This window comes from Anarhichas minor, unplaced genomic scaffold (assembly GCF_050575085.1).
Source record: "Anarhichas minor isolate MPS153535 unplaced genomic scaffold, ASM5057508v1 ptg000064l, whole genome shotgun sequence".
In the NCBI taxonomy this organism is placed as follows: Eukaryota; Metazoa; Chordata; class Actinopteri; order Perciformes; family Anarhichadidae; genus Anarhichas; species Anarhichas minor.
The window spans coordinates 294,568-312,577 of NW_027466510.1; the positions used below are offsets into that span (position 1 = coordinate 294,568).

The 18,010-nt window shown below is 37.7% G+C and overlaps 1 protein-coding gene across 1 annotated transcript; it reads right to left on the reverse strand.

Annotated features, from left to right (window-relative positions):
- Positions 1 to 987: 987 nt before the first annotated feature.
- epb41l4a (erythrocyte membrane protein band 4.1 like 4A) lies at positions 988 to 16,284 on the reverse strand. Its single transcript, XM_076078257.1, has 22 exons — positions 16,189 to 16,284; positions 15,915 to 16,019; positions 14,356 to 14,401; positions 13,980 to 14,058; positions 13,276 to 13,373; positions 12,741 to 12,822; positions 9,913 to 10,000; positions 9,446 to 9,534; positions 7,180 to 7,243; positions 6,932 to 7,023; positions 6,785 to 6,829; positions 6,511 to 6,620; positions 5,997 to 6,063; positions 5,837 to 5,905; positions 5,613 to 5,681; positions 5,258 to 5,308; positions 4,673 to 4,738; positions 4,554 to 4,589; positions 4,308 to 4,343; positions 1,446 to 1,514; positions 1,284 to 1,364; positions 988 to 1,200 (listed from the first exon to the last, which is right to left on the reverse strand). The coding sequence occupies exons 1-22, from the start codon at positions 16,282 to 16,284 to the stop codon at positions 1,122 to 1,124; spliced, it is 1,617 nt and encodes a 538-aa protein (XP_075934372.1). The 3' UTR covers positions 988 to 1,121.
- Between the last annotated feature and the right edge of the window lie 1,726 nt (positions 16,285 to 18,010).

Consider the following 18,010-nt stretch of genomic DNA (forward strand, 5'->3'; position numbering starts at 1 on the left):
TCATCATCATTAGTTGTTGTGTGTTCTGGTTAACTTTAAAACATGCAGAAAAACAAGAGAATATTTTACAAAATACATTTTTGAAACAAAATAAGATCGACGAAGCAGAAAAGACGGGTCATGTTTATTATTATTATTATTTATTATTTCAAAACATTTCACTCTTGTAACTCAAAGACAATAAACATACATTAGATACATTATTCAGTAGGATGAAATATTATATATGTCATATTCACACTGTCACCATCAGGTCCAAACAGAAAGTTTTTTTTACATTTTCTGACTTTTAGCGTCACAGGTTTGTTCTTTACTGTTAATATAATAATATATACATATTAATATATGCACACTTTATGTCTTACATTAGAGGCATTTTGACTTTTATCTTTTAATCACAAAATAAGTACATCAAGCAGTAAGCTGCTGGTGGAGCTCGTTTAGAGGTGGATAACACGTGATTTGGGAGTATTTCTGTTGTCTCTCAACGGCTCTCATCATGGCGGCGCGGCTTGTAGCTAATCTGGGGGGGGAGGGGTGCTACGTTTCCAAGACAACGCTGTCATTCTGGACGCCGTTATCGGCTGTAATGCTCACATGCACTAACATGCACTAACATGCACTAAAAGGCCCGCTCACATGCACTAAAAGGCACATGATCTGAATGTCTTAGATTGCTGCTTTAAATATAATTCCACAAAGACTGAATATATTGTATATTACGTTCTTTCTTGGTCACAAATAGACGGTTTTGTTCTACAATCCTTCTCTGAGGAAATAAAGCACATCTTTCTAATTAATACCTCGTGAAGAAGGTGTTTTCCTCACCAGCAGCTATAGATTTTTATTATAACTCACCAATTTAAATTATATTAAGGCTGAACGTTGGTCATGATTAGGGGCGTAGCCTCTTTGAGTGACAGGTGTGTGTGTCGTCTCCGGACGCTAGCTGCTAGCTGCTAGCTGCTAGCTGCTATGTCACCTGGCCACCTCACTTAGAGCCTAACTTCCTGGTTAGCTACGCGCTAATCGACAGTGAACACGTTTAGCACTAACGGCTAAATGATTTACAGGGAAAAAATGAGGAGAGAAATGTAAAACCGTTGAGTTTGGCGGCTGCCTCAAGGACTTGTGGGTAATCGGAAGGAAGTGTCGGTTGCCTTGGTAACAGGAAGAGGAGGAACCAGTTCCACATTAGAACTAATAAAAAAAATTTAAACTTGATTGAAATTAAAACAATCGATTGATGACATCACTGACGGAAACATTCGATTGGAACCTACTGGAGGTCTGAAGCCGACGCCCACCGACCATGTTGCTGCCCCCTTGGAGAACGGCGGGTTCTGATTGGCTCCCCCAAAACTCTGTAGGGCACAAACAAAAGTTTCCTTAATTCCTTCCTTACTTCCTTTCCTCCTTCCCTCTTTCTGTTCCTCCTTCCTTACCTCACTTCCTTATTAGGTATTTCCTCCGTTTGTCTGTCAATCAAATCGTCGGGCTCTGTCAGTTGCTTCCTACACACACACACACACACACATGGGAGCAGGGATGGTGGGGGCGTTTCCCCACCATTACACATCAAGTTCACACAGGAGTCACCTGCTGAGGTTGGCACTCTGCCTTAGCCTGTTAGCTAGTCACACATGGATGAGAACCTTGGCCTTACTCTGAACCCTATAGGGGACAGGTAGAGCCTGTGATGTTGTGATGGATGCACAGCTGCACGCACGATGGACGCTCTGGAAATACCGAGGGCGCCAGCCAGTCTTTGTACTCACGATTTATTACTTAGGGTCTTTCCCGGTTGCCTTAAGCACCGGCACTTGACCACGTCTTTACGCTGGGGATAAAAGGCGTTTTATGTTTTATTGTTTGGAGTGTCATGTATCTCTGTGTCCTGAAGGCATCAAACAGTGAGCGGGGTGTGTCATGTGTTCTGAGTACCAGCAGATATAATTGTGTCGGCATATACTGCTGACTTAGATAAACAGTAGGATCAAAGGCCTGATACTGTCCTACCCCACGGAGGCACCAAGCCCCAGGGGGGTTAGAGAGTATAAGTATTCCAGGTCTTCAAGGAAGAAGGAGAGTTGGGGAAGAAGCCATCAGGTTAGAACCTGCGCTGGGTTAATCTTTTTAAACTTTTTACTCCGGACAATTGAACACAGCCTGCTCAGCTGAGGGCACAAGAGGGTTTTAAAATACTTTGTTGATTTTTTATTTTCCTGTTAATCACTTTTTCTCTGTATTTGGACCAAGAGAATGTACTTTAAAAAGGACAAAAATAAATAAGTAACGATTTTAACTTTTTCCGACCGACTCTTTTTCCTTCATCTGTTTTGGGAACTCAGAGAGGAGAGGGCTTCTCTTAAGGGAGAGGCCGCCCAGCCCCTGTGGTAAGTCTGCAGTGATCCAGCACGGTACACAACTGATTGCATACTTTATGCGCACACACATCTACAGATACTAACACCAGTTTACTATAGTGAAGAGAGACCCGGAGAAGTCCCGCTTGATGTTGAAAGAGCTTTATATCTGTTGAGCTCTGAGCAGGGACGGATAACTTTAAATTTGATATCAAATAAATAAATTCAATAAAATAATTTATAAAGACCAACGGCTATTCGAGCGACCGATTATACTGTTTAGTTTATCCCTGTTTGGCGATTCGGAAAAGAAAGCAAACGAGCTATCGATACTGGGCTCGTGTTGGCGATTTATTACTATTTAGTGCAAATCAGCTACCGGTCCGAGGTTCTCTTTAAGCGGAGGCATTGAGGCAAATCAGGGAGGGGTGAGCTATCGGCCACGCTCTCCCAGTAGGCCAGGTGAGCGATTCACATAGAGAGAGACCTGAACTTCGCCTCTCTCCCCCTTCTCGCAGCCTCTCGTTGCAATCAGGGGCGCTCACAGGGAGTGACCGGACAGCGGGGCACAAGTGCCGTGGATCCGTGGTCACTCCGACGGCAGCTCGGGTCTGTCCGTCGCCGGCAAGGGTCCTCTCAGTTCGCGCATCCACAGCTGAGAGCCCCTTGTTCCACTTTTGTTCGTTTCAAACAAAAGGCCTCTTATTTATTTATTACTTCTTGTTTCTTGATAAATTAAAACATTTTGATAAGAAATAATTGTGAATAAATTAAATAAAAAATAATTTTTAATTAAGAAAAAAAATAAAATTAAAATAATTGTTTTTATTGATTTAAAATTAAAAATTAAGAAAGCGTGTGGGGGGCACCGCGCGCAACAACACAAACACAGTATTAGATACAAATTTAATTAAAAGTTATTCCTTGTGGCTCTAGTAGTATTTGTACTAAAACTTACACTAACTTTCTTCTTTTCTTTGTTTATATTTTGAAAATATATTATGCAGCCTTTTTCAGTTTTTATACTGTTTATATTTTTATTGATTTACAGGGAAATTTACTAAATACATATGTCATAACAATTAAAAGGAAGTAATGCAAAAACGTATTGATAAAAAAATACATATTAGATAAATATTTGATAAAGATAAATAAATAGAAAAATTAATAACTGAATTAATGCACATGTATTAGTATTTTACCTTTTTCCATCTACATGTATTTATTTGTGTTTCTACATTTAGACTTATATATTTATGTATTTATGTGTCTGAGGTTGTTGTTATTAACTTATCTGTAAAGCGAGATTTGTTTTGATTACTTTCACCAACCTGTAAAAATAAATGTAAATGTAAATGTAAAAATTAATAAATACATTTTGATCTTATATCAACAAAAGGGAAATTACAGTGATAACCAAATCACATAAAACATAAAAACCAAGAAAAAGAAAAGAACAAAATACAATAATGATAAATAAGTCCAATATATTACAAATTAACTAATTTAATTAAGTAAAGTAAAAGCTGAAAATATGACCTTAAAAACATGCATTTATTTTCTGATAAGTTACCAACATTATAATTACCTGATTTATTTCAGGTGTCATGTTTATTGTTTATTATTTGTTTCAGCATTTATTTATGTATTCATGAACGTTTTGAGGGAAAAGTCCTTTTTTATCACTGCAGTAACCAATCACAGAAATCTATCAGACACTGCAGCTGCAATACTGCAGAGTTTCCTGTAGGGGGCAGCAGAGATGATCTTTTACTGTATTTATGGGGACTTTTTCTGAAACTACAGATCATTCATTAGAGCCACAGGAGCTTAGCTTAGCAACCTAGCATGTTTTATTGAGTAGGAAAGACAGAAGGTCCTCACAAGTAAAAATGTCCTTATAAAGCAGGTGGACATACACACCCACACACACACACTTACTGGATGTGTTTCCATGTAACAGAGTCGGGACTCCGTCTATAAAGAAGAGATAGCATGAATGCTAAATTAATTTCAATGGCCTTAAAACAGTTGTTAGCATTAGCACTAATGTTTCATATGGTAAAACTGATAGCATTAGCATTAGCGGTCCACTTCACCAAATCATAGCATTAACCTAAACGTTGTCAAATAGCAGTAGCGTTAGCGTTAGCACTGATCGGCTAACAGATGTGTGTGTTTACTTACGATCTGGAATCCCGCCTCCGGTCACCATGGCGATCGCTAGGTGACAACAGGAAGTAGATCAGAGAGACAGCGACTAAACGAACAAATACGGACATTAAAGAGGTGTGTATTTTTATTACCGGTTCTTTTTTCTTCTTCTGCGTTCTTCTCCTTGACTCGTGGTGTTCTGTGATTCGCTGCCGCTGCTCGTGTTGCCACGGGAATGAGACCTGGTGATCACATTTTTACAAAGAACGGGAAAAATTATGTTTTCCCAAACTTTTCGAAAACTTCGAAAACTGAACTTAAAAGACACTGAAACCTGTGAAATGTCTTTACTTTCTAATATTATATCATAACAAAATATATAAAACAGAATTCAAAAATGTATTGTTGTACTGTTTATGTTATTGATTTACAGGGAAATGTACTAAATAAATATTTAATAACAATTAAAAGGAAGTAATACAAGGAACTTATTGATAAAAAAACATTATATTAGATAAATATTTGATAAAAATAAATAAATAGAAAAATGAACTGAATCAATACACATTTATTAGTATAACAAAATATAAAAAAAATAATAATTAAAGCTGATTTAAGAAGTTTTTTTCATTTTTATCATCTATTTTACAAGGTTCACACTTGCCAAAAAAAATATTTTGTTTGTCATAAAACTTAAAACTTAGTTACTTTACTGAAAGATATATTAAATATCTCACCTCCCCCCCCTCCGGCAGATTGGTCGATCTCCGTCCAGACTTCTGCTCCGCCTACAAGACGAAACAGGAAACGTGTCATTCATTCATTACTGTTTTCACCTTGTGACGTAGAGACACCGTATACGTCTCTGGTAGAGACCTGTCAATCACTGTGTAGCCCCGCCCTAAAGCATCCCCTGCTTTATGGTCTGTTTGACTCTAAATGGACCATAATGTACTAAATGAACATCATGCTGTATTGAAGAAGACTTGAAACTAGAGATTGAGACCATAAACTCATGTTTACAATGTTTACTGAGGTAATAAATCAAGAGAGAAGTAGAGTCATTTTCTCATAGACTTCTATGTTTCTTACCTCTGAGGTCGTTCTCCACCTTCTTCTTCTTGTTTGGTGTTTGGCGGAAATTTTGGGTTGAAGAGGCCGCTGGAACCAAATTATATTTCCGGATTAATCATATTATCTACCAGATTAAATGAGGAGATATATTCTGTTATTCTGTGATGTCACCAGGTGCATTGACAGAGTTAGATAATAAAATCTTTATGCTTCTACAAATTTTATTATTTCTCCTCGTTTACCTCTGAGGACCACTGTTTTCCCATGGTGCACTGGGCTTCACGTGAGCCCGCTCTGCCCCGCCCTCTGACCTGCAGGAGTCACATGATCACATGACATCTAAAATGTTTTTAATCCAAACAAGTCTCTCTCTCTGTCACTTTCTCTGTCTCTCTCTCTCACCTCTGAACAGCAGGGGGCGCTGTCTGCATAGTCATTGGTTCATTGGGGGCACTCGCTATCTGATTGGCTGGAGGAGAGGAGGCGGAGACTGTGAAATTCACAAACACCAATTTTAGAATAAAGAAAATGGGAAAGTAATACATGAAACAATTTTCAATTAGTATAAAATGTTTTACAGTCCTCAGCTTTGACCAATCACCTCTTTGATTTAATATCAGTCTGACAACATTTCTGTTGAACAACTTGAGTTATTAATATGTGAGAGTCAACACATCAATTCATTGATAATTGCAGAAAGTGACGATATTTGCTCCTTTTATTGTATGTGAATGTTTGAATGACCCTGAGATAATAATAGTAATAATAATAACAACAATAACAATAGTAATAATAATAAGGATAATAATGATATAACAATAATAATATTTACAATAATAGTGGTAATAAAATAACAATAGTAATGCTAACAGTAACAATACTAGTAATAATACTAATAATTAAAAAGTGTGCATACTGTGACGTTTTGGCCTCCGATCTGTTGTTGTTGTCTTGTTGTTCATAGTTTTGTTTCTCAGAAGCCCAACGTTCAGTCGAGGAAGAGTCAGAGTGGGCGACCGAGCAAAACTACACAAGAGAGAGAGAATGAATCTGTGTTTACAGTGTTTTTAATCGAAAATAAAACATTTAATTAAAAGATCTTTTATGAACTTGTGTATTTCATAAACAATGATAAGTAATAAGGTTGTGTGTCTCTGTAAGTGTGTGTGTGTGTGTGTGTGTGTGTGTACCTGTTGTGTTTCAGTTTGCATGTTAATGGATTGGACTCTGACATCCTGAAGAAAATAAAAAAGTGAGTCAGTGAGAGAAAATAAAAAGTAATAATTTTCTGAAGGCTCCTCATAAACCAAAATAAAATAAATCTTTATTGACGTCACCTGAAGAACGCGTGATGTTCAACACAACATCTCCAGAGACGTTTACAGTCGGATCGATGCGACGTCTGAAAGTAGAACGATGTCTCTGAACCCTGAAACATACACACACACACACACACACACATGTACACACTCAAACACACACACACGGAGACACACAAAGACGTAGCATTAGCATTGTACAGCTACAGACTGGTATCAAGCCAAAAAGCATTAGCATTAGCATTAGCATTAGCATCAGAACTCACATTTTTTCCAACGATTCTGAGCTCAAATGTTTCGTTCTTAAAGTGAAGTTTGTTGATTCTCTGCCTGAAGTAAAGAGTCACACGTCACATGATCAGAGCAAAAACAACACTTATTTATCTTGTGTATTCATATTTATACAAATATTTGTTTATGTTGTGTATATATTTAAAACACTCTTTCTTTCTGTTATTTAGTTTTAAAATATTTATGTTAACATAAACTAGTGATTCATATTTATACACACTTATTATTGTTATATGTTTTTTTACAAACTTTTGTTTGTTTATTTATGTTTTTCATATTGTTTATTCATCTTTTATACATTTGTTTGTTGATTATTCATATACATACAGATATGTCTTCACGTTATTTATTTATTTTATATTTGTGTTTTATTTAAATCCATACTATGATTCATATGTTTACAAATGTATTTTTGTTTTTATATATACATATATTTTTACAAACCTTTATTCATGTTTATTTATCTTCATGCAAATATATATAAGTTGTTAATCTTTAATTATTCAAGCACTGTTTATTTATAGAAACGTGTGTTTACTTTGTTTTTATTCCATCCATCCATCCTCCTCCTCCTCTTATCCGGGGTCGGGTCGCGGTGGCAACAGGTCAAGCAGGCTGACCCAGACTTCCCTCTCACCGGCAACATGTTCCAGCTCATTCTGGGGGATCCCGAGGCGTTCCCAGGCCAGCTGGGAGATGTAATCCCTCCAGCGTGTTCTGGGTCTTCCCCGGGGTCTCTTCCCAGTTGGACGTGCCTGGAAAACCTCCAGTGGGAGGCGTCCAGGAGGCATCCTAATTAGATGCTGAACCACCTCAGCTGACTCCTTTCGACGCGAAGGAGTAGCGGCTCGACTCCAAGCTCCCTCCTGATGACCGAGCTCCTTACCCTATCTCTAAGGCTGAGCCCGGCCACCCTACGGAGGAAGCTCATTTAGCTTGTAGCCGCGACCTTGTCCTTCCGGTCACGACCCAGAGTTCGTGACCATAGGTGAGGGTAGGAACGTAGACCGAGTGGTAAATTGAGAGCTTTGCCTTCCGGCTCAGCTCCCTCTTCACCAAGACGGTCCGGTGCAGCGCCTGCTTTACTGCTGCAGCCGCACCGATCCGTCTGTCGATCTCCCGCTCCATCTTACCCTCACTCGTGAACAAGACCCCGAGATACTTGAACTCCTTCGCTTGAGGTAGGCACTCCGTCCCCACCTGGAGGGAGCAATCCACCGGTTTCCGGCAGAGCACCATGGCCTCAGATTTGGAGGTGCTAACTCTCATCCCCGCCGCTTCACACTCGGCTGCAAACCGCCCCAGTGAATGTTGGAGGTCATGATCCGAGGAGGCTAACAGGACCACATCATCTGCAAACAGCAGAGAGGCGATCCCGAGACCCCCGAACCTGACGTTCTCCGCCCTCAGGCTGCGCCTAGATATCCTGTCCATGAAAGTCACGAACAGGACCGGTGACAAAGGGCAGCCCTGGCGGAGGCCAACACCCACCGGGAACGTGTCTGGTAGCACATGTAGACTGGTTGGGCAAACTCCCAGAGCCCCTCCAGTAGTCTTGCTGTAGGCTCTGGGAGTTTGCCCAACCAGTCTACATGTGCTTTGTGGACTTGGAGAAGGCTTTCGACCGGGTCCCTCGGGGGGTCTTGTGGGGGGTGCTGCAGGAGTATGGGGTGCCGGACCCGTTACAACGGGCGATCCGGTCTCTGTACGACTGCAGTAGGAGCTGTGTCCGCATTCTCGGCAATAAGTTGTTTTTATTCATATATTACATTTATATATATGTATTTTACTATTTGTTTATATTGTTTATATCTTTCATTCATTTATTTATGTTGTTCGTTTATGTATTTACACAAAAACTTTTTGTGATTTTTATTCTAATTCACACAAACCTTTCAAATTTGTGTGTACATTTATATTTGTTTATATATATATGTATAGATACTTTTATTTATGTTGATACCTACAACATTAATGTTAAAAGTTTTTAACATTAACCATATGGGTTAATGTTAAAATCTTTTATTTGCTTATTTATATTAATGCAAACGTGTATTCATGTACTTTATTTATACTTATTGTAACATTTATGTTTATTTATATAAAAATGTATTTATATTTACCACCACCAAAGACTGTCAAGCTAAAGACGTCTCACTCTGAACAAAAAGGACTTAATATATTTGATAATACTTGAAGTCAACAGATGAACAAAGACAGTGAAACAGGTCTCACTCCTACCAGAAATATTTTCCCACCAGCACTTTGTTCTTGCAGATGACCACGCCCACTGGAGTCGGACCCAGGAAGTACTCAGTCTGGTTCTCACCCTTGCAATGCATCATGGGAGTTAATAATAATAATATAAATATTAACACGTAAATTCAGTCTGACAATAAGCTTAAAATGTTATATTAAACTAAACTGTTGCTCTCTGGGTAATTAAAGTGTCGGTTTCTTTGAACAAATATAGTAGCATGTCACATTCTTTAAAGAAATATTTAATGGCATTTTGATAGTAAATATTTTGTTAATATTAAAGTCTAGAAATCCACTGATTTGATGAAGAAAACAGGCGAAAAATAAAAAGTTTAACATTTTCAAGTGTCCTCAAAAACATGTCAAACATACTAAGAAGTAGAATAAGTGAGGAGAGACTGAAAGGAGGCGAAGTCTCGTATGTATTGATCGGTGATCGGTTTTCTTACGTAGGCGGCGAACAAAGAGACTCCGAACATCTGCAGAGAGCTGCAGAGAGACAGGAAGAGACGCTGAGCCTGAGGATGAGAGACACCGCTGGACAGAGAGATAGAGAGAGAGAGAGAGAGATGCTCAAATGCAGCACCCCAGAGATGCAGGGTGCAGTGTTGAAGTTGTTCAACATCATATTACAGTCAGGGTGTTTTCCTGACTCCTGGAGCAAAGGGCTCATTTCACCCATTCATAAGAGTGGAGACAAGTCAGACCCTAGTAACTACCGGGGCATCTGTGTCAGCAGCTGTCTCGGTAAATTATTCTGTAGTATTCTCAATAAAAGAAAACTACATTTCCTTGACGAACACTCCATCTTGAGTAAAAATCAAATTGGCTTCCTCCCAAAACACCGGACCACCGACCATGTATATACCCTTCATACTTTAATTAACAAACATGTCCACCAAACAAAAAATGGTAAAATATTTGCTTGTTTTATTGATTTCAAGAAAGCCTTCGATTCTATTTGGCATGAAGGGCTCTACTACAGACTCCTACAGTGTGGGATAGGGGGCAAAGTATATGATCTGGTTAAATCAATGTTTGGAAAATAGATGTGCTGTTAAAATTGGAGACAAACAAACTGAATCCTTCACCTAGAAAAGAGGTGTTCGTCAGGGTTGCAACTTAAGTCCGACTTTATTTAATATATATATAAATGAACTTGCTGTTGAGTTGGATCAATGTGCTGCTCCTGGGCTCTCCCTCCTAGAGAGAGAGGTGAAGTGTCTGCTTTATGCCGATGACCTGGTTCTACTGTCTCCTACTGAACCAGGACTACAGCAACAGCTGCAACAGTTCTGTCACAACTGGGCCCTGGCAGTAAACATGAAGAAAACCAATGTCAGGATTTTCCAAAAACGCCCCAGATGTCAGGAGAACAAATACCAGTTTACCATAAACACCAACATGATTGAACATAGTATGAGTTATACCTACCTTGGTATAACCAGAACTGCATCAGGGGGTTTCAACATGGCAGTGAATGCACTAAAAGAAAAAGCTCGAAGAGCTCTACATGCAATTAAGAGAAACGTTTATAATTTTCAAATCCCAGTAACAATCTGGCTTAAAATCTTTAACAGTGTCATCCAGCCCATTGTGCTGTATGGTAGTGAAGTATGGGTCCACTCAGTCATCACAGTTATACCCGCTGGACAAACATCCAACAGAGTCTCTACACGCAGAATTCTGCAGACACATTTTACACAGAAACACACCAACAGATGCATGTAGAGCAGAACTAGGCCGATACCCACTGATCACTAACATTCAAAAGAGAGCACTCACATTCTTCAATCACCTTAGATCCAGCCCCCCAGACACCCTCCACTCCAAAGCCCTCCGAACCCAAGACCTGAGCCCAGAGAAGAGTCCCCTATGTCAGCTGGTGCTGAGACTAGCTGCCTCCTCTCAGACACACGGGGACCAGTCTCTCAACAACACTGCTCTCCAAACACCAACCAGAGTAAAACACATCATGGCGAGATGTAAAGAAGCCTATCTGGAGCACTGGAGAGAGGAAACTGGGGGCCAAAGCAGACTGGAATGTTATCTGGCCCTGGAGAGAGACTATGAATTGGCAGAGTATCTCTCTACAGTCAGAGATATAAAGCAGAGACAGAACCTCACCAAGTACAGAGAGAGAGAGACACAGAGAGAAAGAGAGAGAGAGGCTCAGTGACCACAAACTGGAGATTGAAACAGGACGACACAAAACGTCATGGCAACCAAGAGAGAACAGAACATGTGGTCACTGTGGGACCGGTGAGGTTGAGACGGAGATGCACTTCCTCCTAAAATACGAAACATTCCATAAAATTAGAAACATCTACCTAAACAAATTTGACTCTTTTTTTAAATCGAGTGATATCTCAAAATGAAAAGTCCTCCTGGGAGAAGGAGAGAGGGCAGACCTGCTGCCCAGTATGTACTAACATGCCACAACCTGAGGGACAGCAGGTGACGCTTTGGCGATGCCGTCTCTGGGCGTTCATGCCAACGGAGCAGATCTGAGTTTGGGTTGAATTGGGAGAGAGACGGAGAGAGAGAGAGATCTATCTATCCATGGATCTCTCTCTCTCACTTCGCTCCTCCCTTTGCTTCGGTGTCAGAGAGCTGCGGTGGTCTACAGGTAACGTGGGAGCAATGGGGGCTCTGTCTCACACCACTTTGAGATGTTGCATTAATATTATTGTTATATTGATATTGTTGTGTGTTGATGTTATTGTATGTTTAATTTTTTGATGCTTTGGTAATACTGTTTTTAAACTTTCATGCCAATAAAGCAAATTTGAATTTGAATTTGAATTTGAATTTTGACAGGAACGTTAGATTTTAGGGTGTGTGGTGGATCTTATTTAGTTTTTCTCAACCAGTGAACAGGAAGTGACCATATCTGGACTGAGGAGTGACGTAGAGACGTCTCTAGTGTCGACCTGTCAATCACTGTGTAGCCCCGCCCTAGAGCATCCCCTGCTTTATGGTCTGTTTGACTCTAAATGGACCATAATGTACTAAATGAACATCATGCTGTATTGAAGAAGACTTGAAACTAGAGATTGAGACCATAAACTCATGTTTACAATGTTTACTGAGGTAATAAATCAAGAGAGAAGTAGAGTCATTTTCTCATAGACTTCTATACAACCAGAGGAGTCGCCCCCTGGTGGTCACTAGAGAGAATGCAGCTTTAACACATGAAGAACAGGAGGTTGTCTCCTGGTTTGAACACATTTATTTATTTCCTGTTTTATTTTGAAAGGTGATGCTTCCTGTCTACCTGAGTGATTTGTAGATGTGTTGTACTTCCTGGTTCTCCTCTGAGTCTGAAGGCTCCGTCTCACTTTGGTCTCCTCTCTCCGCTGAGAGAAATAAAAAGAAATAAATAGAAATAGAAACAAATTAACTGTGACGCTCCGATGTTTCATGTTTAGTTAAATTCAATTTACGTTGAATAAATGTTGAACTTTTTAACAATCTTATTCACGGTGTCATATTAACATCAATGATGCAAATACTTTTCCTTTTTAAAATGTCATATTTTTCTTAAAAGAAAAAGTATATATATATATTATATAAATTATATAATATAATAATAATAATTTATATTATTATAATAAATAATAATAATAAATAAAATAAAATAAAAATAATAAATATAATTTATTCTAAACATGTTTTCTATTTTTAGAATAATAAAAAGGGAAAATGTTTAAAATGTTAAAAGTACAATATAAATGGTATCGCGTGTTGATGAGTGTTGATTTAGAGCTCATTGTTTGGTAAATAATTCACATTAAAGTGTTTTTTCTCACCCTGCAGCATCAGAGCGGAGAGTCGGGGTCTGAGGTGGGGGGGGCACGGCAGACGACCCTGACGGACGTCCTGACGGACCTGCAGGTAAAACTGATACCTGACAGAAGAGACACAAACACGTTAGTTTCCTTTAATAAAAATAATTAAATCAACACCGACACCACGCTGCTAGAGACCCAGGACGTATTGCGGGACCCGTTGGAGGGAAGGGGGGCACGGGAGAACCAGAACCAGGACTGAGAGGGTCAGACCCTGCTGCAGTAAAATGAGAGGTTTTCTAAAGGGACTCTGGTGCTCTGAGACACTACCACTTTAGTCCACAGGGGGCGACAGAGTCAACACAAGAGGAAAGTTCCTTTAGTCGCTTTAAAAAACAAGAAATACAATTTTAAAAATATCCAAACATTTAAATATAATAAATATTACTGATTTATATTTTAGAGACACAATTTTAGAACAACATTGATAATTATTTCAACACATTACACAATCAAATTTTATCTCAAAGAAATATTTATAATTATATTGATACCAACATGAGAAATGTGGAAGTTATATTTAATACTAGTTACACCAATAACTGTTCCTAAAATAAATACAAAATATTAATATTCAAAGTTACCAAATGTTCAGTTACTAAATAAATGTAATCCCAACTATACATCTAGTGATAATAATAATAATAATAATAATAATAATGTACCGTGTAGTTTCGTCCTTCAGCTTCAACGGATCCTCAATATAAAACTTTACACCAAAGTATAAAATGTACGGTGGCCCGACTGTGACAAAACAGTAAGATTGAGAAAAATATCAATATAATGTTAGTCCAATAGTAATCGGTAATAAATAAAATCTGATTACTGAAATAGATTAAATAATTCATTCATTTGTTATTGAACATATTTCTAAATTTACTGCACACTTGTTCTTTACAGTCTGTTTGATAGTTACTGAAACATAATTATGAAGAATTAAGAAATATAACAAAACAAAAACACTGAAAAAAATGTATTTAGTTTTATTGTTTTTAGATTTGATTCGTTTAATTTCTGTCAGTTTGTTTGAGAGAAACTCACCGAGGTCTCGATGCTGTGAAAGAGTTTTTGATGGATCCAACCAGTGCTGTTAGAAGCAAAAACACAAGTAAATTCATTTTAATTAAATGTCACATATTATGCAATATGTTCTTTTTCATGGCTTTTCAAAATAAAGTGTCTAGAGACCCCAGAAATATCAAAAAAGACCACCCTCTCGTTTTCTCCTGCTGCGTCAGATGAAAACATGAACGAGTCAGATTTCATGCTGGATATGACATTATAGATATAGTATGTATATATAGCAGTGATAGGCCGTCAGGGCCTGCAAGGCTTTCTCTGCTGGCTTAAACAGAATCACAAAGTTATAGCTATTGTATAATTTAATATTTTTTCTTAAATACACTACATGTATTATAATTTATACAAATATTTCCCCATTATCTTATTTTCTCATTGCACAGCTCCTGTCTTCCTCAGTTGCTCTGCTTCCAGTTCAGCTTGTTTTAAGTAGAGTTTAAGGAGGAGAAACAGATTTGTGAGTTGGGGTTTAACCGGATTAAACTCTTTGTCAACAAAGAAAGGAGGATGGAGTTTGTCTTTAAGTCAACTGTGCTTGTTTTTTTACATCTAATATCTGAATGGCCCTCCAGTGTGCAGCAGAATGTGTGTTGCTGCAGTGTTGCTGGATTGATTTGTTGCTCTGTTGTCATATGAATATATGTGACTGGTTATTGTGAGTTTGTTGTTGTCATTGTGTTAATTATATAGATTTGGACTATATGTATTGTCCGTTAATTATGAAGCATACCGTCATGCGCGGAGTTATTGTTTGTTAAGCTAGTTTAGCGTAGCCTCCCAGAAGTGCGTAGCCTCAGCTGTCTTTTGTTTTGGGTTTTTTTTGTTCTGGGTTCAGAGGTCACAGCCCGTTGTCTCCCACGTGAGCGCAGTCCACCGAAAACATTATATTTCCCACAATTTAAGCTTCTGCATTTTCCAAATGCACTAGTATTATTCAAACGTACTGTTTGGTTTGTAAGCCTCGTACCGAACGGTTTAATACGAATACGTGTATTATTACACCCCTAGAAACAAATAATAACCGTAGCTGTGGCACCATAATGAGGTTATTAGGAGGTGTTTCAGCTGCAGGACAGCACTGAAGGCCCAGGTATAAAATGCACGGCCCGCCACTGATATATACGTATATATATATATATGTATATATATATGTATATATATATATATACGTATATATATATATACGTATATATATATGTATATATATATACAGTGGCGGCTGGTGGAACATGTTCTAGGTAGGGCTGTGCCACATCCAATCAATTTCAGCAAACATCCCAGAATGATTTAATGCAAAACAATTAAGGTATCAAACACGTATTCGCGATTAAAAATTGTAATCGTTGCCCAGCACTAATATATATATATAAACATTAAAGCGTGTAAATGTTAGGGAATAGAAACCCAAAATAAAAGTTTGAACCTTAAAATTAGAATCATATAACCCCTTTAAACGGAATTAAACTTCTCTGTAAATTAAACTAAATGAACAAAATGTATTTAAAGAAAACTTTTCTCACCGTCTGCTGTTTGTTGTCACAGAACCTCAAACCGAAGAACTCGACTTCAGAAACGTCCAGGTGAGAAAACACCTGATTCAAGATGGCCGCCACCTTGGAAGATTTCTGAGAATAAAAAAAGGAAAGATTTAATTTCATCAAGTGTGACCTCAGAGTTCAGGTGAGTCACTAAAACACAGGAGCTCAACAGGAAGACAACAAATGAGAAGAGATGAAACAAAAGAACAGAAGAAACGGAAATATAAAACAATGAAAACAGGAAGTTGTTTCTCACCTTGATGCCTCGCTCAGCCGTCAGTGTCATCTTCCTCTCGTCCAATAGGAGGACTTCTCCATAAAACTCATCCCAGTTCCCACGGAAACAGGCCATCGTTACTTAAGACAAAAGATATATATATATATACATATATATATATATATACATAATATATATGATTTATATATTTATATATAACATGTAAAAATGTTGTTTAAAAACAACTTTTAGTTTCTTTAAATCACTTTAAATTTAAAATCAGCAGCTGAGAAGAAAGGTAAAGTTGACTTATTTTGTTCAATAAAAAAAATACAATAAAATAAATACTTTGAAGGACAGTTTCACAGTATATTTAAACTACAGTCTGGTGTCCAGATTAAACCTTTTAAATATCAGCTTTAAAAAACTCTTGAATAAGTAAAAGGTCATTATTTGTCTTCTTAAATCTAAGTTAGACAATTAGCTTCATCTTCACTGTCATCGTACTGCAGAGACAACAACATGTACTAATACTAATGTACTAATGTACTAATATATGGTGGTAATATAAATAATAAGAAACAGTGAGGATATGAATAAGAAACAGCAAAATGTGCAGTCATCAAATTTAGTAATTTAACATAAATTAAACCACATTTTTACGGTCATTTTTTTAGAATTTAGGGTGTTCTTCATACACTTATCAATTTTATTTATCATAAAGGGTTAATTAATCAGTGTAGTGTTCAGTCAAACGAGAGCTTGAATTTCAAAGTAAAATTTCTGAAATATTTGTCTGGCCTTCAGAATAAAAGCAAAGAATCAAAACTCTGTTTAAAGAAATGAAATGCAGCATTTAAAGGTCACAGCAGAGAAAGGAAACAGACAATCAATAAATCAATAATAAAGAACCCTGAGCTTTATTGTAATAATATTATCTGTAATCAGTTAACAGCTTTTATTATATTTACTTTAAGTATTTAATGATTGTTTAATAATACTATGTATAGTTATTAAAGAGAGAAAACTCACCGTGATCTTTAATAAACAATTGTTGATGAAATGATATTCAGAAAATATAAAAGTGAAGAAGACGTGTTTCTTCCTCACCTGCTGATCAGTAACTATTCTTCTTCTTCTTCTTCTCTCTCTACAGTCCTTCGCTCTTCTTCCTCTCTCTCTGTGCTCTGTTGTTCTGTTGCCATGGAGACGGGCTCCTCGCCCCTCCCCCTCCCGTCTCTCATTTCAATGTTTAGTTTTTGTTTTTTAAATCCTGTATTTTACATTAGAAACTGTTCTGTTTTCATTTCAAACTGTCTGAATCACTTTTGTAATTTTTTTGACTTTGACCAAAAAATATTTCTTTAAAAAAAGGTTTTATTATAAAAAATAATAATCTGGGTTTCAAAATAAAACAGAAAATATAATAATAAATGAAGCATCATATTCACATCCTTCCTCCCTTCTTCTTTCTTCCTTCCTTCTTACCTCCCTCCTTTGCCTCATCCCTTCTCATCTCCCTTCCTTGCATCCTCCCTTCTTATCTTTCTTCCTTTCCTTCCTCCCTATATCTTTTATCTTACCTCCCTCACTAGCGTCATCCCTTCTTATCTCCCTTCCTTACATCCTCTCTTCTTTCCTTCTTACCTCCCATCCTTGCATCCTCCCTCCTTATCGTCCTTTTTTCCTCCCTTCTTATCTTCCCCCTTCCTCCCTTCCTTCTGATCTGTTTGTAGAAAAGTTTCTTTAAACGGGATTTGAACCAACAACCTCTGAGATTCATGTTGAGCTACTGTTACTGCTACACTTCCTGTTTTTTTCACATTAAAAGCCTAAATATAAAACGAAGGGCTTCAAGACA